At 38.6% G+C, this 25,623-nt stretch overlaps 1 protein-coding gene across 1 annotated transcript; it reads right to left on the bottom strand.

Moving 5' to 3' along the window:
* Nucleotides 1-1,124: 1,124 nt before the first annotated feature.
* On the bottom strand, nt 1,125-25,587 carry GRK7 (G protein-coupled receptor kinase 7). The gene is made up of 4 exons (XM_009565935.2): nt 20,617-25,587; nt 19,421-19,858; nt 5,451-5,722; nt 1,125-2,171 (listed from the first exon to the last, which is right to left on the bottom strand). Exons 1-4 carry the CDS (start codon nt 21,217-21,219, stop codon nt 1,829-1,831), a joined length of 1,656 nt encoding a protein of 551 aa, XP_009564230.2. The 5' UTR covers nt 21,220-25,587; the 3' UTR covers nt 1,125-1,828.
* Between the last annotated feature and the right edge of the window lie 36 nt (nt 25,588-25,623).

The raw sequence follows: 25,623 nt of genomic DNA, 5'->3' as shown, positions 1-25,623 counted from the left end.
GCCTCCTCTGCTTTTCACAATCTTTCAGGATCATCGTTCTCAAATAAAAGACCAAGTCAAAATTCAGCTTATATTGTTTTAAACTATCTGACAGAAAGTCTCCCCTCAAAAGGCAGACAATTATATGCTTATAATTCATGAACAGAATTATGCACTAATCCTAAGTAACACTGTTCTTCATGATTTTCACTTGAAAATTAGGTATATAAAGCACTGGAAAAGCAAATTTAAAAGAAAAAAAGGAGCAATTCTTTTTTTACTTAGAACAACACAATGTATTACCAATGTATTACCTGGCTGTGACTAAATCATTTAAAGCACTTAAAAATAAAGAATTTCTGATTACTGTAATGCTTGAGATGAGCTATTAGGTTATAAATAAATACTAAAGCTGGGTGTTGCACATGACAGACCTGACTATAGAAGGCATCATATCTATAGATTTTCCTCTTTTAAAACAGATGTACGAGTTCAATCCCAGTGTCTCTATCAAAGAAGTCTCCAAGTTCAGTAGGAGGTTTGCTCTCTGAAAAATAGGAAACAGGGTATTAGCAGCCTCCAAGGACTCCAAGGAATGGAGCAGTTTCAGCTTCCACTTTAGTCAGTGGAAATTATGATGCGATAGGTGATGGTGAGCAGCATGCAGAATCGCTTCTCAAAGTTGCAAACAACTACCAGCTATTTTCTTACCAGCGAAAATCAGCAGGATGCATCTCATGAGCAACTCAGCAGTAGCAAGCATTCACAGAAGTGCTTACAACTAATTCAATTTAGGTTGCCATAAAATTGAAAAATAAAAACAGACTAAAATTTGCATGAGAATCAATGAACATTTGAAGATGGTGTCAACTTGCACACATAACCTTTCCACCATTACAGCACTTAATAGTATTATGGATGGTGCAAGTACTGAATTAAAATCTATATTGCACTGAAATAAGTGTCTTATAAAAAGCCAGTTACAAATTTCTTTGGTCTATTTGTAGCTTAATTTATCAGCAAAATAAAGAAAAATTATCAGGAAACCTGATTAAAATTTAAAATTGATTGTCAAAACAAATGTATATTTAATTAAAAATAATTTTCTTTGTATATGGTAGTACCACTTAAAAGAATACACTTACTAATAATTAATAGATGCTTTATTCAATTAAATCGGTGCAATCTTATCTTCATTCTGTTAAAATCAACTCTGAAAAGAGTTTAATCCTGTTGGTCCTATTTCCTAGTAATATGTAGAGCCTTCTTTTTACATTTTATGACAATTTGATCATATTACAATCAAACCATCAAAAAACTAACAGAAATTAAGAAAACAACAGACAGGCTGGCTAACTGACAAGATTCCAGGTTTGACACAGTATTTGAGCTCCACTGTCTAACTGAGCATATTACTTGAAAATTAAAAAATCTTTCCTGAAAACTGTAGAACAAAGAGGAAATGTTAGTGGAAATAACAAGAAAATAGACAGAAAACCACCTAATCACTGTATTCAAAATGGTAGTCAGTCATTTTCAAAAGGTGGTGCCTCTTCACTCTATTACTGCTTTTTTTGTATTTCAGTACTGTATTTTCTGTATTTCAGAATTTCTATCATTCTAAGATTCTTAGAGAAATATGGTTATTTATCTTGAGAAATCTCCAGTAAAACAAAAAGATGATCTCCTTTGTTGCAGCAAAGGACAATAACAGTCTGTTCAGCTGGTGATCCTGTCAACGTCATCTTACACTGATTGCTTCTTCATAAACGGATGCACCGAGTTTCTGAAACAATGTCAGAATATGGGAAGTTCTGAGGTGTTACTCTTTTTGTTAATGATGTGATATTTACAACAACAAACAAACTCCTGACTTAGCTTCACCTCCGTTTGCGTAGCCCCCAGATTCTACTCTGTTGGGATCATTCAGTTCCTCAAACAGTCCCGTTTCAATAATTTCCTCCTGCCACGGTATAGGGACAGCACCTGTCGCAAACGTTTTGAAGAATTTCTTATCTTTGTCATCAAACTCAATTCCTCGTATTTCAGAGAAGTCAGCAATGTCTGTAACATCTTTGGCATAGACAACTGATGGATCTGGCACAAACGGAGGGTCAATAAGGTTTGCCTCTAGCCTGTGGAAATTGATTGTTTTGAAGAAACTATGTTTTCTCGGGTCATCATCTTCATTTCTGCAATAAAGCAAAAGTTTGTTAATCAGTATGATGTCTCACTCTCAGACAGATACAGATGAGTCTTTGTGTTGCATACATGAGAGCATTTTAAAGTAAGGAGAGAAAGATCTCATGCCATGCAATTCCTTTTTCCATAATCAAAGAGCACTGTATTGCACAATACAAGTGAAGCTGAGCAGCAGAAACCATCCTGATCCTATTATTCATGACTCTGCCTCTCAGGGTAAATGAGTCCAGGCAAGGCGCCATGCAGAGTCACAGTGCTGCTTCTGGCAGCGCACCGTGATACCCATATCCAAAGGTCCACTTTAACCAGAACTGAAGACAGAGCAGGATGGGGAGGGGAAGCATGGATTTACTGCCCAACAGGGAAAGTCCAGTGGCTGGCTCTATATTAACCTAGTTAGGTTAAGAATATCTATTAACCTCCACTTTGGAGTACTTTGTATTAATACACTTAGGGACTGACTCTGAGGAACAGTCTCAATAGGAAACTGGTGACAAATAACATTTCTGGGTTTATCTTAATTCAAAGCACCTATGCATGGTAGTGGCTAACACATTGGTTTTTTCTTTTCCTAATTCCTTACAAAAGGATATGTAGGAAATTGTAAGCCCTCATCTATTTCTAGATAATCTTCTATGAACAAAATGTAATGCAAATCTTTGGCAAGTCCTTTAATCTTTGCAACTCTGTAGAAGCAACATAGAGAGGTAGATTTGGGTGAGTATAGAAAATCTTAATTTTCTAAGACCTTACACTATCTATGTAGAACAGCTCCTCCCGACTGTCACTACTGCCAGTTCCTCACATGCTGTCCTACCCAGGCACAGCTGCGATGAAACTACCAGCTGCTCTTTGCAGCTCCCTTGTTAGAAAATGTTCAGTGTGCCTCTGCTGCCCGCTGCTTCGGAGCAGGTCACCACCAGCCACTAACCGCTGTACACTACCATGACCACCATGTGTAATTACAGCCCAAAGAGCGATAGGTGTTGCCATCTGGGCACCCTGAGCAATGAAAAAAATGTTTTCAACTCAAAAGAGCCATATGAAAACAATTATCAATGTATAGAGTAAGCCGACAAAGATCACGACCTCTGTGTATATATAGTCTTGCAAAATCATCTGACTTAAATAGTTAGCGATAATCAAGTACTTGGGCATCCCTTTAGCCTGGTGTGATTTATTTACCTTCACTGGTACCTTGAAGCGCACTAGAGTTGCTGTTCAAATTAACCAGTGTTCTGGGACACAAGCAGGCCAGTAGTGCCGACAATCTTACTGGTCAGATGCACTCACAAAACCTTCACTTTATTTTGTCTTTCCTTTGTGTAACATAGACCAAAAAGCACTAGGAGCTGGTGGAGACTCCAGAATGGATTGCTGCAGTGTTTCGCCTCCTGAGCTATTTTCTGACACCACCAAAACCATAAAAAGTTCAAAAATGTAAAGCTACAGGAACGCCATCTACTGGAACCAACTGAGGCATCTTCCGTTTAGCTGGAGATGAGCTCTTCCTGTGTGAACTGCATGTTTACGTAACTTAAATAGAAAGAGCAAATGAACTCATTTAAGCTCTGTCAATTGTGTATTCCTCCATTATTAAAAAAAAAAAAATCACTTTCGGGGGATTTGAGATGTCAATCCCAAAACACTTGAGTGGAGGAAAGGGTTTACATCTTTCCTGAGTTAGCTAGTGACACTGAGTCTTCAATAAAAGAGTGGAGTATTTTAGAAGGTCAGGTGTACAAAGTAAAGCTGTCCTTGAGCAGCTTTAACTTATGTAACAGGCACTTATGTAGATAACCCAAGGTCTCGTTGCCCTTGGTAGTATTAAAGTGCTAATCTTTACATAAGGATGAGCTGTCCTGAATAGTATCACCCTGTTTAAAAGGTACATGCAGGCTTTTAGTCTCTGTCATGATCAGGCATGGTATACATCCTACAATTTTCTTTCTCCGAGTATGGCACTTAAAAGTGAAAATACCTTAAATAGCTGAAAATTAAAAATAATCTATGCACCTACCTTTCTGTGTACATTTCTCCCATTGCTGGGAAATAATGTAACAGTAAGCAGACAGAATGACGGTAAATTACTCCCTTGGCAGAGGGAACGTGGTTACAGTAAGCGAGTATTCTGTCACTGGTTTTGCTTCAGACTTGCTGAAGGGACTTGACCAAATCACTCAGAAAGCCTAAATTTCATTTCCCGTACTCTGAATTTTGTTTATTTCTCAAAATGCTGGAAGACTAAATGTCTGCAAAGCATGCTGATTTTTAAGGAAGGATGCTCTAAACATTTTTGTATTAAATTTATTTTTAAAATAAGCTCTTTAAACACATTGAAAACAATACAGATTTTGTATCAAGCCTACTCTACGCTATTAAAAATATTTTTTTCTTCTGCAGCCTTGCAGAGTTGTTGGGAAACCTCATCTGGCACAAAAAGTAGTTGTCTTCATTTAGCAATGGAATAATAAGAATGTTAATCACATCTTACCTTTTTTATGTATTACCTGATGTTTTTGTACATATACACACCCACCTCCATCCCTCTAGAGAGATCTGAGATATTACAAATTAAATATGACAATGCTTAGCTTTCCAATTTTCATTAAAAAGTTACTTGAAATTGCTAAGTCAGGGACATATCCATCAGTCACCACCAATCCAAAGTCAACTCTGAAGTCCCCCAAAATGTTTTGCTTTATAAGAATTCATGCCAAATATTCTTTTCTTTCCTTTTCTCCCTAGGATGCATTAGGAAGACAAGAAACTCTGAGATTTTTTAAAAGCACTTCAATAATGCAGAGAAGTTAAGGTTTCTTCAGTAAGAAGCCAATGACGCAGCTTTGCGAGTTAGATATCCGCAGGGCAGAGAATCCACATTGCAGATCTGGATTTCTGCCCACATCGTTCCAGTAAGTGAGACAGCCTGAGATTCTGCATTTAATCTGCAGTGGCACTAATGTAGGCGCCTGCTTGAATATACTTTACCTTTACGAAAGAAAGTACAAGAGACGTGGGCTGCTCCCTTCTCCCAGAACTATAAAGAACAAAACCACAAAATGCCACAAAGGGAACTCCTGTGAGTAGTCTAGGTTGAGGATACACAATCACGCTATTGCAACAAAATCTTCCATCTCTCTTACCAGAAGTGAAAGGGAAAAGTCAGTACTAGTCAAGATCTGACCTCATTTTGTGTAATATGTAAAATAATACTACTGTTTGCAGCTTTCATTTGGCTTTTAGTGAATTTGAGAAGTAAGGCATACCTGCTTCCTAAACGATTCTCTGGTTTCTTGGCCAAAAACAGCCGGCAAATATCTTTTGCTTCCTCTGTAAAGTCGGTGTGTTCAAATTTCACTTCATCTTCCAGAGTTCTTCTTTTAACCTCATCCTTATTGACCTTTTCTTTGAAATCCTTAAATGGTGTTCGCCCAGCGATCATCTCATAAATACTACATCCCATAGCAAACCAGTCCACGGGATAGCTGTAATTTTCTTCTTTCAGGATTTCTGGAGCCATATAACCATTTGTTCCCGCCTATGGCAAACATACAGACATATTTACTATACGCTGTCAATAATTAAGTTATTACAATTAAACAAAGCTATAATTCTTAAAAAATATTATTAATAAAATTTATATATTTTCAATGTAGAAATTCTGTAAAATGTATATTTTTTTAATCTAGAAACTCTGAAGTGTAATGCTGTTTTAGCACATGGACTATTTCTGTCTTTAAACATCTTAGCATATGGGAAAACTGTCTTAAATATGTTCTGTTCTTCAAAGGGGAAATGACTGTGGTTTCTTTTTATATTAACATTTAGCTTGCTTTCTTCTTCCATATTAACTTTTCTTTCCTGTTGAAGATAGTACTGTTGGCTTAGTCCTGTAAACACAACTGGCAATCAGTTTGGAGATTTAAAAAGGCAAAAATCAGACAATCAATCACCCCCTCCCTCCCTGCTCAGCGGTTATAGCTGGTCCAACAGAGGGGTCTGCTGCCAATGAAAAAATGCTCATCAAGCCAGCAGCTGAGCTGCATAAGGAAATTCTCAGCCACACTCCCTGTTGGGTTCCGGAAGGAAGTACCACCATCAACGGCCACGAAAAACTCTTAAAACCATTGTAAGAAAGTAAACCTATGAGAATTATCATTAGTGAATTACATGCATTCAGATAAAAACACAAGTTCAAGTTTTCTAACTGAAAAATCTCTCCAAATAAAGACTACTGCTACCTAGAGCAATAATGGACCCTTCTCCAAAAGAAGATGTGACTGCTCTTTGAGAGGGGAATCTACCTGCTTCCTTCCCAGACCAGGCCTGGCACGTTCCCCATGGCAGACAGAATGCATTGTGTTCAAAACACCTCCTGCTGCCTCTCTCTAGGAAGCTGATTCACCTGGGAGGGAAGAGAGGAGCTCAGCCTCTCTACACGCTTTCTGCTGCAGTTACATGACTGAGGATGAGAGAGTTCAATCAAAAGAGCATTCCCTCAGCTGACCCAACATTTCCTGCCATATCCGATGATGTATCTTGTTTTATATACTTACCAGATTCAGCTACCAGTGATAACCATGTCAGAAGCTGCTTGAAATTATTCTGTCTCTTTGAAATACTGGGACTGATGTATCAGTAGTATTGCAATTTAAAAGGAAAAATTATGTTCGTGCAAAATCACACTAAGGATTATTCAAGATGGTCACCGTTACTGCTACCAGAACACAAGTAGCAGTAGATTCACATCAAGACAGAGATTCACTCCAAAGCAAAATAGGTAGAAGGAGGTAACTAAAACTACAGCCCACTTGGGCAAATTATATTTGTAAAAATCCCTGCTCAACAGATTAATTTTATTTTATGAGGTTTGAGAAACTCCTCTAATTTTGGCAATTCCATGCACAATATTTCTGGGTTGGGTCTCCCTAAAACTTCAGCTCATACCACTACACATTATGGCAGGCAGATACTCTACTGTAAGCAGTATGTGCAAGAGGCAACATAAGAAAACAGAAAAATAAAGCCAGTTTGTTTGCCCTCTTTGTAATTTTTTTTTTTTACTTTTAGGGATATAGAGGAAAATCCTCCATTTCATTGAGAAACGGAACTGAGACAAGAACAACAAAACCATCAGCCAGGTTGAAAGCAAAAGGAAAGGTTAGGAGTGAACTGTCGCCTCCCTCCCTCTAACCTCAAGGGTACAGAGGAGCTGTACGGTCACCGCAGCAACTGACACTGTTCCACAGGCAATTTGTACTGATCTGCTACAAGTTAATATTGAGAGATACCCTGGCGGTATTACATTTTTATGTACAAGTACTGCTCCATCCAGATAGGGGACAGAACCCAGATCCACCTGGCTGCAGAAGATCATGAAACCTGGAAGGCGGAAGAGGGGTTGAAAGCAGTCGAGAAGTTTGGTACAAGAGGATACACACACAGCTCATGGTGGGTTAGTGGGCACAGACACTAAACTGGCTTCTGGAATATTATCTGTCTTTTTTTTTTTTTTTCCCTTCTAAGAAATAATAAATATTGTTATTTTTACTGACAGGAAGCTGGGGCACTAATGCCTTGTAGAACTGATGAGTCATATCATCACTAAAATGTACCCTGACAGAACAGGACTGTCCTTCTGATAAGACGTTACTTTGCTGCATCTTAGCTTCATCATATGGGAACTGGATAAATCTGACTCAGAAAAGCCAGAGTTCTGCAATACGTCTCAAGGTATCTCCTTTCAGACTGCCTCTCTTTCCTTCCATTTGCATTTCTTTCTTCTTGTGTTTTCAAAAGAAATAGTTACCAACTAACTTCAGTTTCTTCCAGGTGTGTTCTCTGCACAACCTTCAGTCACATCATACAGAATACAGAGCATTGACGTGATACTCATGCTTCTCTAGAACAGAGGAAGCAAGACCACAATCACAGATCAAAAAGACTGAGTGACCACAATTTAATAGAGAATTGTAATAATAACAGAAAAAGTCTTCCTTTCAGACTCAAACAAAAGCCTGTGGATGGCGTTACTGTGAACAAGAATGACATTTCAAAACTCTAAATCAGTAGCACTCAAATCTTTTGAGTTGTTACCGAGCTGATCCACCTCAATCTGAGAAGTCTAGAAACATGTATTGTTCCTTGGATATGTCAAACCATAGTGATTCAGAATTTTATTTCAATGAGTTCTCGCTGAATTTCATCAAAACTTGAACCTGATCTTAAACCAAATTTCTCTCAGTCCTGAAGCTTTCCTGTCATTCATAAAGCGACAGGCTGAGAAGCAGGGAGCTAAACCTAATCTCACAGCCCCCGAGACTAAAACTCCACTTAAACATTATCATTTTATACTAGAAACAAGCACATTTCACAAGTAGTGGGCAGTGATGTTTAAGGGGGAAGAAACACATAAAACTCCAACATCCTTACCAAAACAGGAATTTGAAGAAAGGAAGAAAAGAGCTTAAGTTTTAGTCTTTTCCACCTATTTATACATATGTGGAGCTTTGGCAAAACCATTTAGGAAGAAAGATGATCATTCGGGAAGAGCTATGATAAAGCCAAAAGCATTTCCTGTGTTAGGGAACACAAGAAAAAGGGAATTATTCAACTCCCAGCACTGGCAGAACATACATCTTTCAAATGAAGATTTAATCCTGTCTTTGAGGAGCAGACAACATTAGAGGGAAGCCAAAGGCTAACATCCCTGCAGTAATCACAGTGGAGCACAAGATGTCAAAAATCAGACCATCTTTCAAGGTAAAGAGATTCTGTGGCAACATAACAGGCAACCTTGATGACTCGGGAGAGGTTTATTCAAGCAGGTAAAAGAGAAGTTTAGTAAAGGGAGTTTTTAAGCTGTACTACTCTGACTAGCAGCAGGGAGATCTGAGCAGCAAAAAAATAGCATTAGGCAGAAAACATATCCACCAATTCCCAAAGCAAAAGTGTATCAGAGTAATCAGTTACTTTACTCTTTGGCCTCCTGAGAGTAATTAAATTTCCTGTAAATTTCACACAAATATGAAAAGGGGGGGAAAAAAAGGACAGAAAGCAAAGAAATTAAACCCACAAAAAAAGATAAATGCATTATTTTTGAAAAGGGGTCGATCTCCCATGGGCTGGTAGTGAATATTTAATTCCGCTAGAACTATCTGCCCGTGCCTCAGAATGGATACCTACAAGTACAGGTTACTCATATGTCTATCACAAAAAAATCATTAGGTTTGTATGATTTTGCAGTTGTTTCCACTAAATACAATTTACAAGTGAATTCAGAAGCTGTGCTTTAACTGAAAACACTTTTTCTTACTAGACCTTATTTCACATAGATAAATTTCTCTTTGAATGGAAATGGGGAAAATAGAACATACTCGAAAGTTGGATGCCTTTGTTGTCAGCTCTAAATTATTAGTACATGCATTACGTTTTGACTGAGACTAAGACCAGGCATATTATTTCCGTCTTTCCTGTACGATTCCTGATAAGACCAGGAACCATTTGAACATAAGTCTTGATTGCTCAGATGATCTTACAGAGACACACAAACACATGGAGTTACCCCTTCACTGACCTGGATGCACCTAATGGGACACCGTTTAAAAACAACAAAAAAAAAATCGCCAAAGAGCCAAAGAATGTTCTATTATCCCCATTTTCTTACAGAAGGCAGAAATCATGTATCACTGTAGAGGCACACAGCTTTTTGAAGTGTAGTCAGTGCAACACTAGCTATTTTTTCTTGCTTTCCATCTAATACTGTCTCTTGTGATGATAAGCACAATGCCTTACTTGCATATGCTGTTTGAAATATAAAAATACTTATTGAATTTGATTGAATAAAACTTTAATTGATTTGACTTTGGAAAGAGCTAACAGATCTGCTTCTCCCTTTATTTCTTTATCTTGAGAGCAATCCAAAACACAATTTTTCAATATTCCTCTAAAAGGTAACGATCAAATGTTGCCCTTGGATACATCAGTGAAAAAGTTCAGCTAAGTGGAATGGATGGTTGGAGTGTGGTTTGACAGAGCATAGTAGAAATGACTCATACAAATGTTTCTTTTATGAAATGTGATTGTGCATAAATTTTAAAAGGTCACATAATTATAGTCTTTTCATAATACAAGATGTGAACCCGAGAAGCACTAAGTGCACCCAGTTCCCAGTACAGCCAACAGGACCTTGGCACCCTCCCCAAGCAGCGCGAGGCCCCCAGTGTCATATGCTCACACATCCTGTGCAGATTGCTGTTCTCAAAAGGGAAAGGCCCTTCAATACTGCCACTACCCCAGCTTCTACCTGATAAAGGGGAGAAAGAAACAGAATTCTCTGGAGCTTTCATCAGCACAGAAACACACAAATGAGAAGAAATGCTATTAGATGTCTCTACCTTTTCCCACAGATCTCTGCAAAACAACCTCAATTGATTTCACAAACCAAACAGTAAAGCAAATCAGAATTTCTATCTTATGTTTGCCATGGCACAAGAACTGTTGAACAGAGGAAAAAAAAACAAGCTGAGTTTAGCTCTATCAGCTGTTTCCTGGGGCTCACTCCTTCCTTCCTCCAAGGGGTGCCACTGCCTGCTTTGTTCTCTGGTCCAGCTGCTCCTCCACTCCTTCAGCACTGGCCTTAACAGACCCTGCAGGAATGCAGGGACAGAAACTCTTCTCTGCACACAAGCTAACAGGCCCTAGATGAAGCAAAGAACAACTGATCTGCCTCTGTCACTCACCTTGCACTCTTCATTTTTCTCCCAAGAGCCACTGTGAGGAGGAACGGAGCGTAATTTAAATGAGTCACACAGAACTGTGATTCCTCCCCACTTTTTCACCATGTTCATGCAGTAATGACATGCCAGCTGATCAAATGAATAGGCAGCTATCTTTCAAGAGAAGATAAAATCAGATCTAATTAGGATAAAATGCACCTTTGAAAAGTCTCACATAACAAGGATTTTGGCATATTGTTAATGCTTAGCAAAGGGAAGGACCTTATGATGGGATGGCTCATCACAAACTGATGGTCTACTCATTTAGAAGAACTCAAGGAGGACTGTTAAGAGTACCAGGAAGATAATAAGAAAGACTGTATCAGAGCTTAGGAGCTCCTGAATCCTACATGTGTACGCAAAATCCAAGACCAAAGTTTTTTTCATAAAAAAACCATACTTTTAACAGGGAAGGTTTGATGACAGTCACAGAAAGTGAGAGGGAACAACTGCCTGGTCATCTGCTGCTCTGAGATTCTACTCTATCACCAACAGAAGTGGCCAGACCTTTCTAAATACACTCTGTCTGCCTTAAAAATTCTGTACAAATAAAAGCATAAAAGGGACAAAACAAATTTTCTGCTATTTTAGCAAAAAAGGAAATAAAATTGCCTCTGGGTTTGAAGCGTCTAACCAATCCACCATCAGTTTTTACTCTTTTAAGCTTGGACATAAGCAGTCATTGCAGTCAGGGAAATCACACAAAAGAAAAAGCCCTTTCTGTGAAGTAAGGGCAGGTTACCTCTGTGCTCCTGCTCAGGAAGACAGGCGGTTTGCCAGTTCCTATCCATGATATATGAAAATCAAAGGGATAAATAGCTTGAGGGAGGACAGCCCAGTAACTAAGTACCAACTTTAACTTTGGACTCTGGAGCATCGCCTCGCTTTCCTCCTGGTGTGATCACACATACATCACTGTCTATGCCACAGGTCCCTGCTGGAGATTGAACCTGCTAACATCCCCACCTTGGGGAAGAAGTGTCACCAGAAGAAATACTCACTCACATATGGTGAAGCAATCAGACATTGTACGGATGGAGAAGTTAGGACAAGCAAAATGTGGTACAGACTTAACCACACAATTAGAATTCCAGAATTATCAGAGTTCTCTAGTCTGCCTGGACCACAATTTTCTCTTTTAACTTCCGCCGACCGTTTCCCATCTATAATGTGGGAAGAATAACGCTTCACTCGGAGATCTTTATGATTTTACTATTTAAAGACTACAGAATACTCCATAAAGAATATTAATACGGGAGAGAATCTACTTAGCTCTGTATATATTTTATGAGGCTTTTTATAATGAATGCAAGTACAGTCTATAGCACAATATGTAATAGCTTTCTCAGAAAGAGGACACCAAAGAAATTCTGTGCTCCAAGCCCGTGTGACGGAGGGCCCAGGCCTGCAGAGTGCCCTGACAAGGGCACTGGTCCTCCCACGCAGGTGCAGCCCCTGCAGGCTAAGCAGTACAACTGACAGCGAGGACTGCACGGTTCCTGTCCATCACTGAAATCCAGAGGGCTTCATCCACCTGATCTTTCCGGATTATGACTACTGCTGGGAGCACAATTCTTCACGTGTCAATCCAGGAAGATGGGTACTGGCTGCATCAGACCAAAGGCCCAGATGGTCACTTTACTATCTGTAAATTGACCAAAAAATGGATGCACTAAGAACCTGGTGTGTACCATGATACTTATCTAATACGTTCCTGTTTGCAGTTCAAGGGCTTCCAGAGACAGAAATAGTTTCTCTTAACAAAGTTGTCTTCCACCAATTGTCAACTCTCCCCCTGAAGTTAGATAAATGCTTAGACCCTACAGAGTTTAACTACATGTTGTGTTAAGAACAATCTCCACCTATTTCGAACCTGCTACCTTTCACTAGTGGGGATTTTAAACTTGAACACAAGCAAAACCACGCCTACAGTTCTCACTTGTTTGTGCCTGTGAACTCAGGATTTTGTTTTGTCTTCATAAAAATGTCATTGTACGTCAGCTAACTGAAACTACTCATCACAGTAAGTGGAATGTCGCATGTCTAACAAGAGCAGAAGTACTACATCCTCACCATCCTAGAGCTTACAGTTCCTACAGTGCTGCTTCTGGTCAAAGCCCTCAAATCAACAGTTTGAAGAGTTACTTTGTCAGCCAAATGCTGCATCGCTTAGCCAATAAAATAAAACAAAACCATCTTTGATAATGTTGAACCAAGGAGCAGCCCACTAGATAGCTTACCAAAGAGATAATCCAGAATGTATATTAGTTTTTATTACAAATAATGAACCCTGAAGATTACAGGGATTAAACAGTAATATTTAGCACTTACACAGCATTTTTCATGTTCAAAGAGCTTAGTTAAGCTTCCTACTAGGTCTAAGAACTTCATAAGGAATCTTATCTCTACCTTTTTCATAGAACATGCTATACAATTTATTAACTGTCAGATTAAACTGAATGAAGAACACAGCTAGAAGTCATGCAAAGAGACCTGGTGGTATGTCTGGTGGTAGGCCTCCAATGTCTTCTCCCAGACAGAAAAATGTGTCCATGGGCGGCATGCCATGTGTAGGAAAAGCATTTCATGGGATACCTTGCATTCTCATAATTTCAGATGAACACAGAATTCTTTCTGCCATCTTCAAAACTGCAGAAGCCAGAATGATGCCACAAAATCATTTTGCTTGCTTCACACTCATGATCACGGCATTCACAGTGGGTAAGTTTGCATCCTCTGTGTAAAGAGTATGTTTCAGAGATTTAAAAGAATCTGAAATACCTGATGATGCACTTCAAACCAACTGTGATTATCAACATTCTTAAGAACAAATTTCTGCCAGTGAAACATACTCAACTTTACAGCAGAATGGTGGGTTTGAAACTAGAAATGAGCAGCAAATCACTCCAATCCTAAGCAAATGAAACGCTGTCATTTTTCAAAGTGCAAAGGAAGAATAAATTTTACAGAATCTTATCAGAGAAGAATGCCATGTGATAACGACCAAAGGTCAACTGCCGAACGGCTTGCTGAGTTATTTTTTATTTCAAAAGTCTAAACTCTCCTCCCGCTTCTCATCCCTGCTTTCAACTGCCTTGAAATTAAACTGCAAGTCTCAGGAACATCTAAATAGATTTCCTTCTGTTTTCCTAAGAAATAGAATCTTATAATAAACAAACATACAGGAGGGCAAAAGGACATTTTGAGTAAGATTTTAAACAAAACATGTTTTTCCTATAAAAATATTATTATGTCCTTCAAATACATAAAACATAGCACAGGAAAACTGTGAAGAAGCCTGTAACCCCTGAAGATAATGATGCACTTTTATAAATACTACAAAAATATGTTTGTCTTATTTTTCACAGTTATTATGTCAATATTTAAGCTCTCTGACTCACATGCATCTGCACCAGAGCACTTCATAATTTATATGCAACAGTTACTTTGCACAAAAGCCATACCCAGCAAGGGAAAAAAGTTCTTTCCAAAAGAGCAAATATGCACTGATTTCTGGAAAAATGGAATTAAGTCGTCTGTGTTTCAATATGCAGAGGATCTGAGGGTACTAAACAGAACAGCATGCTTGCTTTCCTCACAATCATTCTCAGAAAATTAAGTAGTGCTACACTTCTGGAGAAGGACAGGAGCATTTGACTCACATAGAAATGAATTTGGAATTGTATAAGAAAAAGTTGCAAAGACTTCAAGAAAAAGGATGCCAGTCAAACTGTTCAAGTACACAAACCTCGGATGGAGACTCCTAATTTCTGTCAGAGGCAAAAAGAACCATTTCCAGAATCAACCAATGAGTATGTAACTAGACAAAGCATTTTGCCTGTCCAAAAGCCACCTTTAGAGGGTCTCAGTTTCTCCTTATTGCCTGTTTCGATTATAGAAGACAAAGAGAATATCATCATTTAAAAGGCGTAATTTTCAGATACAATCTTGTTTATGCATGGTATGATCAACACAAAAATGATACTGCTATTTCCTAAAGTTCTGAATAATTATATTATCACTAGCAAAGAGTTTATTACTGTTTCCAGTGATGTCAGTAAGAACTCTGTGCATATACACATTTCTAGGTAGATCGCACAGGTATGCGTATGTATCACGAGAAGGTCCCATATAATCCATGTTTGTTTCATGAAGAAAAAGTACATTGTAAGTACCTTTCAATTGCCTTCTACTTCTTTTATTTCCAAGATAGTTATTTTTCAAACTTGGGGAAGTCTTTTAGTGATTTCTCCATTCTGAAGCCTACTAGCACTGCACAAATATGGATCAGCACACCTTTGTGACATTAAACTTTTATAAACTCTCTAATTATTACTGTACTAATTACTTACAACTGCCTATATATGTTCAAAATAACATTCATGTGAAAAGCCAGATGGTTTTACCTGCTGCTTTTGTAATCTAAAAGAAAGGGAGAAAACTAAGGCTGGTATCCTATTCTTTCTAGGCCTTTGTAAGGAGCTTTGTTTATAAAAGCAAAGTATTTTTATTTACAATGGTTACAGACAATTAGTATAGAGCACACAAATATTGCTCAAAAGGAGTGTATGTAATGACAACACTTACAGGATGCCAAGGCTTCAATTACGTAAGTACTAAATCATCAGCTGTACAATGCTTTTTCTGCAGCACAAACACACATTGCTTTATAAGAAGACCACATTAGAGTCACCCATCTAAAATTCAAAAAAGCCTTTCCACCCACAAAGAAAATAATCTTTGACTGGTAAACAGCACATGAACATTACAGTTCCAACAAAACTTCACTGAAAAGTTGGCAAATGTCTAAAACAGGAACTCATTAACTAGCTTATCATTCATGCCATGTGATAACCTAATCACCTAACAGGATTTACAGAAGGGATTTATGGATCCTCCAGCTGATGGATGGGTGATGTACATTTATTCATACACGAAAGACTAGAAAGTTCTTTTCATGCTTTGAAAGCAGAACAAATTGACCTTTAGTAGCTTGTACACTCGTGAGAGGCGTACAACACTTTCAGAATGGATCAAAACATGGTATTACTTGCAATCTCTAAGGAAATAAACAGATAAACCCATCTATTATCTGTTATTCAGCTGTATAAGGAATTATGAAAATCATCACATGATGTTTCTACTTTATAATACATAGCAAAAAAGAGACAACAAGAAGGTGGAAAACTGCTGCTCTGTTTCACTGTCTATATGTTCAGAGACATTTTCATATCAGCATGGCTACAGTCAAACACGTGGAGATGAATATCTTTCAAACAGGTGCCTCAGATCAGATATCTACTCCACATTTGTTTACTTGGCTGCCCCTGAGATATAAAAGCTATGAAAGAGTTTTCTGTTTCATTTTGCTTATTCGCAAGGATGATCCACTTATCACCTCAAGAATTAGAGTGATCATTAAAAGATTAGCACTCAGGAAGGAAAACCTAAATTGCTGAGAGAAAGTTTTAGACAATTGCTGGAAAAACTGAATTATTTCACTTTATCATCTGTTTAGGTCACACCTGTAGAAAACAATTTATTGGAAAGTGCTCCATTTTAAAAAGACACCATTCTTCTTCTTCATAGAAGAGAACAGGGCTAAAATAGGATGTCCAGAATCAGAATGAATACGATCTCATGATAAATAAGTAGCTTTACTTTTAGGCTAGCTTGCATTGTAGAAATCTGTTCAGAATGAGTAAATTGTTAAAATATGACTCAGAAAAACATATTACTTCTCTACCTCTGAAACAGTGCTCCAGCGAAACCAGAAATTCAACAGCTGCTGCTACTGATACTTCTAAGATAAAAAACCCAAGAAATAAAATGAAAGATCAACTCCTCAATGAGCTCACAAGCTTCCATCACACAACAGAATAAAAGAAAAAAAAAATCCAACTTTTTTTTAATAGATCACCTTACAGAAAGGCCACAGTAGATGCAATCTTCAAAATTATTTCTAGGCTACATTTAATAAATAAACTACCTTAATTCTTTATAACATGTATAAGACTGGCTGAGTAAAATTTGTCTTAATAGACGAAATAAGTGACCATTAACTGGACCATACAGCTAAACCACAGTTTCATTTGGTACTGGGGATATTAGTTAATTACTTTCAGGCAGTAGAATGCCTTAGGCATACAACTAAAGCACAGTTAGGCATTATTCTCATAGTTCCACAGGGCAGTATTTTAAGTACGACATTGAAAAACCTGGTCATAAAAGAGGGTTAAAAGGCTTTGAAGTCAGAACCGCTAGAGACACGAATGAAGTTCAATGTGTTACAACATCCATTAAAACAGAGGGATCCTTTGCAAATGGATAAACAAATTGAAATGGAAAAGTTTTATATTCTAGCTCAGTAGCATTTTCCCTATAATTAGTGATGGAAAATTGTCTTAAATTAGTTCAGACCATGATCCAAAATCTAGAAGCAGCTTCACGCCATTAAGCCCTTCACTCAAGCATATGGTACCACACAGATTTGCCCCCAGGAATGTCTTTTCTGCTTTACTTTATAAAATTGACCCTGTAAAACCATGTCCAAAAATGATGCAACTGATTAAATTTAGTATACAAAACCACGTCAATTCTATTTTATCACAGGGGTACATGGTGACACTTAATGCACAAAGCTTGTAAGTCTGTTTTTAGGACTTCCTGGCATTACTATAAGTAATAGTAACATTTAGCTCTTAAGTTATGTTTTTAGGAGTCTTATTTTCAATGATTCAAATAGGGTTAATTTATAGAAATACAAAATAATACTGGGAATTACTACTCATTTAATTCCCTCATAGCTATGATACTGAAAATGAGAAAAATAAATATTTCTTCCTTCTCCCGTTTCAATTTCCTGTATGAATAAAACTGCAGTTTACAGAAACAAACGCCTTATAACACTACCACCGTGCAGTATGCAATTCATTGCAATTTTTGCTCCAATAAAAGCACCCATACAATGGTGAATAGTGCTTCTAAAAACTGTGAACAAGAGAAGCAAAATAATTATAACAATTTGATGACATTCACAGAAAGTGAGTGGGAACAACTGCCTTGACAACTACTGCTTTGAGATTCTACCCTACAACCAGCAGAAGTGGTCAGACCTTTCTAAATACACTCTGTCATTTGGTTTCTCTTCTGCCAAACACCACACACTCACAAGTAGAAAAACTGGCCTTGGACAAAATGATTTTTTCTCACCATAACAACTGCAAGCATCGAAACCTTGCAAAGCACAGCCAGGTTTGCAGCTTTGGGTTCACTCAACAAAGCAGCATCTTCACAAAGATGACAACATTCCTACATCACAAAAATTCTATTTAAAAACCTGCCTTAGCTTTAACAGAAGTCTTATTTTCAGATGTTGAACACAACGCAGTCTCATTTTAAAAATATTTCCTACCTAAAAACACATCAGTTTATGCACTTTCTTTCACTGAGAACTAAAACCTCTCATAATATATTTTTTTTTAATTGACAGAAAAAAATATATCCTTCAACTACACAGTACCGTATTAAGTACCAATGTCAGAAAATGTGTGTACTTCAGGCCTGATGCAAAAGGTTACTAGCAGGTCCTCTACTGAATCCCTACAGATTAACTTAAAAGACTCTGGGAGTCTAACATAGAACAGTTAGACCAGTTTGTCACATTCCTTCTGTTTCTTCACATCCTTAGTGTATTTCAGAGACATTCCCTCACCAGAGACATGTTTAGGCTCCAGGCACCTTGGGAGAAACATGCTATTTTCATAGTTAAGCTACATGGATACATCTTTCTTGTATAAACCACATGGCATTATTACAAATCTGTGTTAGTTTGAGACAACCGCTGGTACAGCCAAAGTGCTGCACAGTTTATTTTACACAGCAAAGCCCAGATGGTCACCCATCTCTCTCTTCCTACACATACACAGAGGCACGTACGCGTCATCAAGACGGCTAACTTCTTCAGGAATTAATTTGTTGAGGGAGGAAGGTTGGCAACGGTTTATTGTGCAGCACACTTGCAATACAATCAGCAGCATGACTTCACAGTAATTTGGAAGAAATTGTATTCTCCTAGGAGCAAAAACTGAATACAGGAGCCATACCTTTGACTGCAACTCATTACAGAAACAATTAATTGGTTAAATCTCTACCTATGCACTATTGCTCAAGGCATCTGTGTTAGCCTCTCTAAAATGATCAGTTCAAGAGTTTATCTTAAGAGAAACAACAGGTCAACTTGATTCTACTGTTTCTGTGTAGGAGAAATTATTTTACTACGTATAGAGTCTAGAGAGTTAATTAATAAATCTTCTTACCACCTGTCTCTTAGAATGAAATGACCACGTAAGGTCTTTAGCAAAGAACAAATCCCAGGGAATTAAGTCTTGGGCTCATAATGCATTAGAAATAGAACAGCTTCCCTTCCCACTGCCCATGTTCAATGAAACTGTACTCACCCTCTGGGTGATGCTTTTCCCCTCCTTGACTTGCACTGCCAACCCAAGATCAGACAGTCTGCAATTACCGTTATCATCCAGGAGCACATTCTCTGGTTTCATGTCCCGGTACACAATCTTGATGGAATGGAGATGCAGAATCCCACAGGTGATCTGAGCAGAGTAATAGATGACCCTGTTCATCTCCAAACCCCTTTTCCCCACATTGTATATATGATACTTCAAATCCCCGCCATTCATGAGGCTCATGACGAGACACAGATGAGATTTGCTCTCATAGGCATAAGCTAGTGTGACTATGAAAGGGCTGTTGACCTTCTCCAGGATCTCTTTCTCCAGTAGTGCCATCTTCTCTCCACCTTTCTTTTTCAACCTTTTCTTATCCAGTTTCTTGCAGGCATACATCTTGCCAGTATTTTTCACCTGGATGGCACAAACCTAGAGCAGCAAGATGCACAAAGTAATGAAAGAATTTTATACATACAGACTGGACTACCAAAGGCAGTAACAGGCAGGAACCAAGAAATCACAGGTACCTATTTGTAGCTGCTCATGCTAACTTCAGTAGCAGAGTATATTAGCAAAGAAAATAAGGAAATAGCAAGTATGCAATCTGTTCTGTTCTGGAACTGTATCTGGTGGACCTTATGCAAAGTTCTCGAGGACAATATTAGCAGACATATATCAGCAAATAAAATGAACAAGGTCCCATTCTTTGACTGTGAGGATAAGCAGCATACACAGCTTGCATCAGTATAGCTAAACGCTCTTCCATCTCAAGAAAAGACAGCCTCATTCTTAGTGTGTTTTGGGAACAGATCCTGATCTGTGCTATTCTCTAAGCTGCACCTAGGAATTTCCTGGGAGCGTGTGAGTTAGCACAGGCTAAAAGCTTACCAAGCTGCAGACTAATAATTAACTATATGGACAGTCATGCAAGCTTTGGTAGCGAAGCCTCTTTTTTTTCCAGTATAAAGTATAAAAAATTTAGAGTAGCTTTTCACGACAGGCATCTAGAGCCTACATCACAGTAGAGATAACAAACCCAACCTGATTTCTGGGAAATGGACAATCTGAAAGAACAAGTTTTACAAAACCTTAGACAAGTTCTTAATTGCCTAGTTCCTCTTTGCAAACCCACCTGCTGGTCTCAAAAAGGGAGGGAGAACCCAAATCCTCTAAAGTACAGCTCTTACCTCTCCAAAGCCACCTTTGCCCAGCACTCGGAACTCATAGAAATATTTATCAGTTACAGGCTGCTTCTCAAAGACTTTCCATTGGACAAATTTGTCATAGAAGGGACTGGTCTGGAAGTCCGCGAAGGGCTTGCCTTGAAGGAAGCGTTTGGTTTCCTCCTTGGCTAACTGTACAACATTCTCGTAGTCTTTCGCCATAGCTGCCTCGCATTTGCTGGCCAAGTCAGAACTCATGTAAGCCAGATAGCTTTTGGAGCCTGCCTTAAGAAAATTGGTGATCATATTCTCCATGACACTGCTCTTGGCATTGTCTTCTGCCAGCTCCCAGTTTGACACCTCATCCAGGAAGTCCCTAGCTACCAAATGTTCTGGCACTGTCTCCAAGAAGTCTCTGAAGAATTTCTTGCCAATGGGCTGCTGCTCACAGATGCTTTCATAGTCAGCAGCAATGGACTGTCTAATGTCTCCACATTGATCAATCTTGGGCAGTGAGAGGCTCCTACGTCTCTTTTGCATCTCCTTGGTATCTCCATCTCCGCTCTTCCTTGCCTGCAGATAGGCCGTGTTGGCAATCAGGTTGTCAAGCCCCCCCATGTCACACATGTTGGCAAGCTCTTAGGGTGGCAGAGCCTGGCTGAGACAATACGAGTAACCAGCCCAAGTGCTGGGTGGTAGCTGCCCTGCACTTCTCCCGGCTAGTGGTGTGTGTGGGCTTCTGAAAAACACCAGAGACTAACTGCTTTTGCATTAAATACCTCTCAAGGATTTTCACTAAGTACCTTTAGGTATATGCACCATTTGTGGAAAGTGATTGGTAAGAGGTTTCTCTGTAAGGAGCTTTGAGCTTGCTATGTATAGCTGAGGGATGACATCCTAGGCAGACCTTCACACTGGCAGCACCAAACACACACACTTCACATGGTGTTTTTCAGGATGGGCCCTGATAACCCTTAAATGCACGAAGATTCCCTCTATATGCACTGTCCCAGGCTGCTGAGGACGTGTGAAGATTCCTGTCTGTAATACATGCAGACTCCAAACTCGGTAGCCCTCTGGCCACAGTTAACAGGACACCCCCGCACTGCCCTCGCTCGACACAAGAACACCAATGTACTAAGGATTATACAAGCTAGGATCCAGTTTTATAAAAAGCTTTTATCACAACTCCGCTGTGCCTGAAACAGAAGTTGACATAGATGAACATGAGTCATTGAGCTTTAAATTATCATACAATTCAGTGCTCTGAGCATCCACGCTTCCAAAATTCCACTTATGCTCAACATCAATGACTCTGAGCCCGTGGAAACCTTGATGCCTCATGTGGCCCTGTCTGAGCGGATTACATGCATAGACTAAGACCTGATGGTGGTCTAAAAATAATGATCCCTATATATGAAACAACATACAGTTCTGACTTCATCTCCTTCCCACAGAAAAGAAAAAACACTTCACATGATCAGTCAAATCTTGCCAAGACACTTGCATGTTATTGTGGCCTCAGTTGATTTTCCCTGTTGAGCTTTATGACAGCAAGTGGTAGGATGAGAAGGTGGCAACAGCGTATGGCTGAAGTGGCATCAACAATGGGACAAAGTTGATGATAATAATCAGGTGAAGGCAAACTCCACCTCACTCCATTCACTCGCTGCCTACTAGGAAGGCTGGGCTCCATTTTTGTCCCAAAAGAATGAAAATAATGTGTGGCATTTGCTAGGCTAAATCCCCTTCTGCTGTGAGGTCATGTGGTTTGGCTGCTAAATTTTCTTTAAACGTAAGGAAGGTATTATGGGAGCAGGAAAAGCAATTTGACGATTCTTCCAGTAGCAGTGGGTTCAAGCTGTACACTTGAGGTCAAGGTCAAGTTTCCTTTTCTCTTTTTACAGTCTCAGAGCACGCTGAAGAGCTGAATCACAAAACTAAACATTAAAGGTACTTCTCAGACTCCCTACAGAAAGTGCTAAGCTCTCCTTGGCTGCTTTTTCTCACTCTGCTACTATGTAGTGTTTTGGTTTTACATGCTTAATCCTGCCTGCATTGAATCCATTTGACATGTAACTCATGCCTGGGCTCTACAAAATTAGATGAGAGGTGCGAGTGTTTTTCTAGCTGTGATCGAGAGGGCCATCCACTACAAACTGCTCTGCTGCGTGAGAACGTGGTATACTCTGAAGCAGAGTATCTGAAAGTCTTGCTTGTACGGCGATCACTAATTCTGCCAGGTGAACACAGGCACAAGGCAGGAGGTTACATAAAGGGCTTAACACAGCCAGCAGGGTAAGCAAAGCTGGTAAAAGGCAAAGGAAGAAATGTGAAATTCCGCTGGTGGCTTTCCTGAAAATGGTGCCCACAGCAATGTTTTCCAGTAGTCTCCTAGGTGCAGGAAGGCAAGAAAGCAGGTAATAAAGGCTTTAATTTCAGGTCCTAAAATTCAGCAGGGACTTTGATACATTTAGCAAGAATGCCACTGCAGCTCAAACAGCAGCAGCACAAATGGCTGGTAGGCTGGGACCCAAGGGTGAACTCAAGCTTACACCAGCTATTGACATATTCATGTCTAGGCGAATCAAGAAAAAACCTAATATTGATCATATCTGCATGAGAAAGACATTCACAGCTCTCTGAAAATCATTCTGCTCTGTTAATCAGAACCTCTCCCGATTTCTATGAAACATAAACTTTCTCTGAAAGAACATAACTTCATAAAAAGCAAAGTGAAACAATACAATCTTTGGATACACGTCCATTGCTCTAGCTCCTTTTGAGAGAAGACTCTAGCTTGACTTGCTGCATTATCCAAAACTGCCCAGCATTTGCTAAATAGTGGAGAAAAGTAGATCAGCATTAATCTATTCGTCAATAACTGCTATTTAAGTTAGTGTTACGTACTCATAAGACAGTATGTTTGGGTGAGAAGCAAAACCGATTCATTTTGCTTGTACAAGAGGTGAAAAAATACAGGACTAAAACCGGGTACTTACAGAGAAATATGCTAAACGAATACCAGGGTATGATTTGGAACAGAAGAAAATGTCTCTGGTACAAAACTCATAGAAAGATAGGGATTTAAGCCAACTATGTCTAAACTACAGAGAAAATATGCAGGATTTAAAATTCATTACCTTATATTCTGGGTGAAACTCTAGTTACTGGTCAACAAGATACCTATAACATATGAACAGACAGATGCAAATATCAACTGCTTCGATTTCAGTATTAACTTTCCTAACACCCCATTTGCATTAACACCTCCTTGAGCTGACACTTTAGAAAACTTTCCTACTACTCTTGTCACATGTGTGAACTGAAAGGAGGGTGATAATTACTTTGGTACTTTCCATATCCACCAGCAAACCAAAGCAAAATGAAAAAAGCCCTTTGATGGGACTGGATGGAATTAATAAGAGGTTAGAGGATGAAGCTTGGGACTAAATTCTGGCAGAAGAAATAGGTGGTAGATAAGATACAGTTTAACTTTGACAGCTAAAAGTCTTTTCCACATCCAACCAGATTTTCTTTCGCAATTAATTTAGGAAGAACTCATTTACACAAACAGCGATACTCCACTGCACATACACTATAGGCACTTCATGACTGCTGTTAACCCGTCTGACATTTGTTGTCAATTGCAAGACAGATATTATCTGGGATAATAACAATGTGATGTGACACACTGACAGTGACACAGAGGGGTTTTTATCTTAAGTGTGTAATGAGACAAAAGCTATATTTGAAAAAGTCGAAACATTTTAAAAACAAAATTACAAGTATTAAACAATAACACAGTGAACTCTGCGTGTGTGCTTGATGACACAAAGGTTGCCACGTACTGCTCTATACAGTGAAGATAAACCTCTTCAAATATACTTCAAGTAAAAGGAACCAGACAAATACATCTGCTGAGAAATACATTAATCTTAAACATTTAAGATTACAATTCTGAAGTAAACAATGATATGCATATAATCTTGCTTCAATTTTGCCCAAGTTTATTGACCGTTTTATTAAGCCTGAATTTGTTACAGACTTAGAGCAGTAATTTAACCTCTCTACTACATAGTAAAAAAAAAACAACAACACAACCCAGATAATTTGGATATTCAGGGAAAAGATAACATCAGAGGCAAGCGCTTAAATGTTTGCAAGAAAAAAAAAAAATCACACAATTCATGTAAAAAAGACAATATATTGAGGATTTCCACAAAAATGAAACGTTTTCTTCCACTTCCAAAACAGTGTAACCAATAAAATGATGACAAAGACACTTCCATTAACTGAATTTTCATGAAACCAAAATTTAACATTTTTCCCTGGGTTTAATTAGTACCTGCTTTGCTTGCGATATTTAAATTACCAGCTTTGATTGCCTTCTTTATCAGTCAGCTCATCAGCGAGATTGTTTACGCCTCGAGTTAACTGATATGAAATATGTGTCTTTGTACCAAAAGTCTCTGGATTAAAAATACATGATCTTTAACAGAAATATAAATAAAAATTATTACTGTGGGTAGATTCTAACACTAGAAATCATGTATATAATGTAATACAGCAACAGACTTAGAGATACAACAGAACAAAATTTTCTAAATTCATAAAGAAAACCTAAATCAGAAATGTTTCATACAGTGATGTAAAAAGCACACAGAAAATGCTTTACACGCTATTCATTTTAGATTAAAGAACTGAATGCTTTCTAGAAAACTCAGTGACTGTTCTGGTGTACATTACTCAGAAAACAATGTCTTTATCCTGACAGTAAACTATGCAGTGCATCAGACTTCCAGATAAGGTCACCCTTTCAAATTAATTAATTTATCTATGCAAACACATTAAATAAACGTACTTAAGTATAACCTGCACCACCACATTTCCATGCTCTGACAGTTAAGGCTCCAACCTTAACAGATGCCTTTGTTAATGTATTGTATCTTTTTCCAGCTGCCGGAATCCCTGCAATAAGACTGACCGTTGCCTCCCTGGACAGCAAAGAGCATGCAACAAAACCACACT

The sequence above is a fragment of the Cuculus canorus genome, chromosome 9 (genome assembly GCF_017976375.1).
Source record: "Cuculus canorus isolate bCucCan1 chromosome 9, bCucCan1.pri, whole genome shotgun sequence".
Lineage (NCBI taxonomy): Eukaryota > Metazoa > Chordata > Aves > Cuculiformes > Cuculidae > Cuculus > Cuculus canorus.
This window is presented reverse-complemented; position numbering and strand designations above follow the sequence as displayed.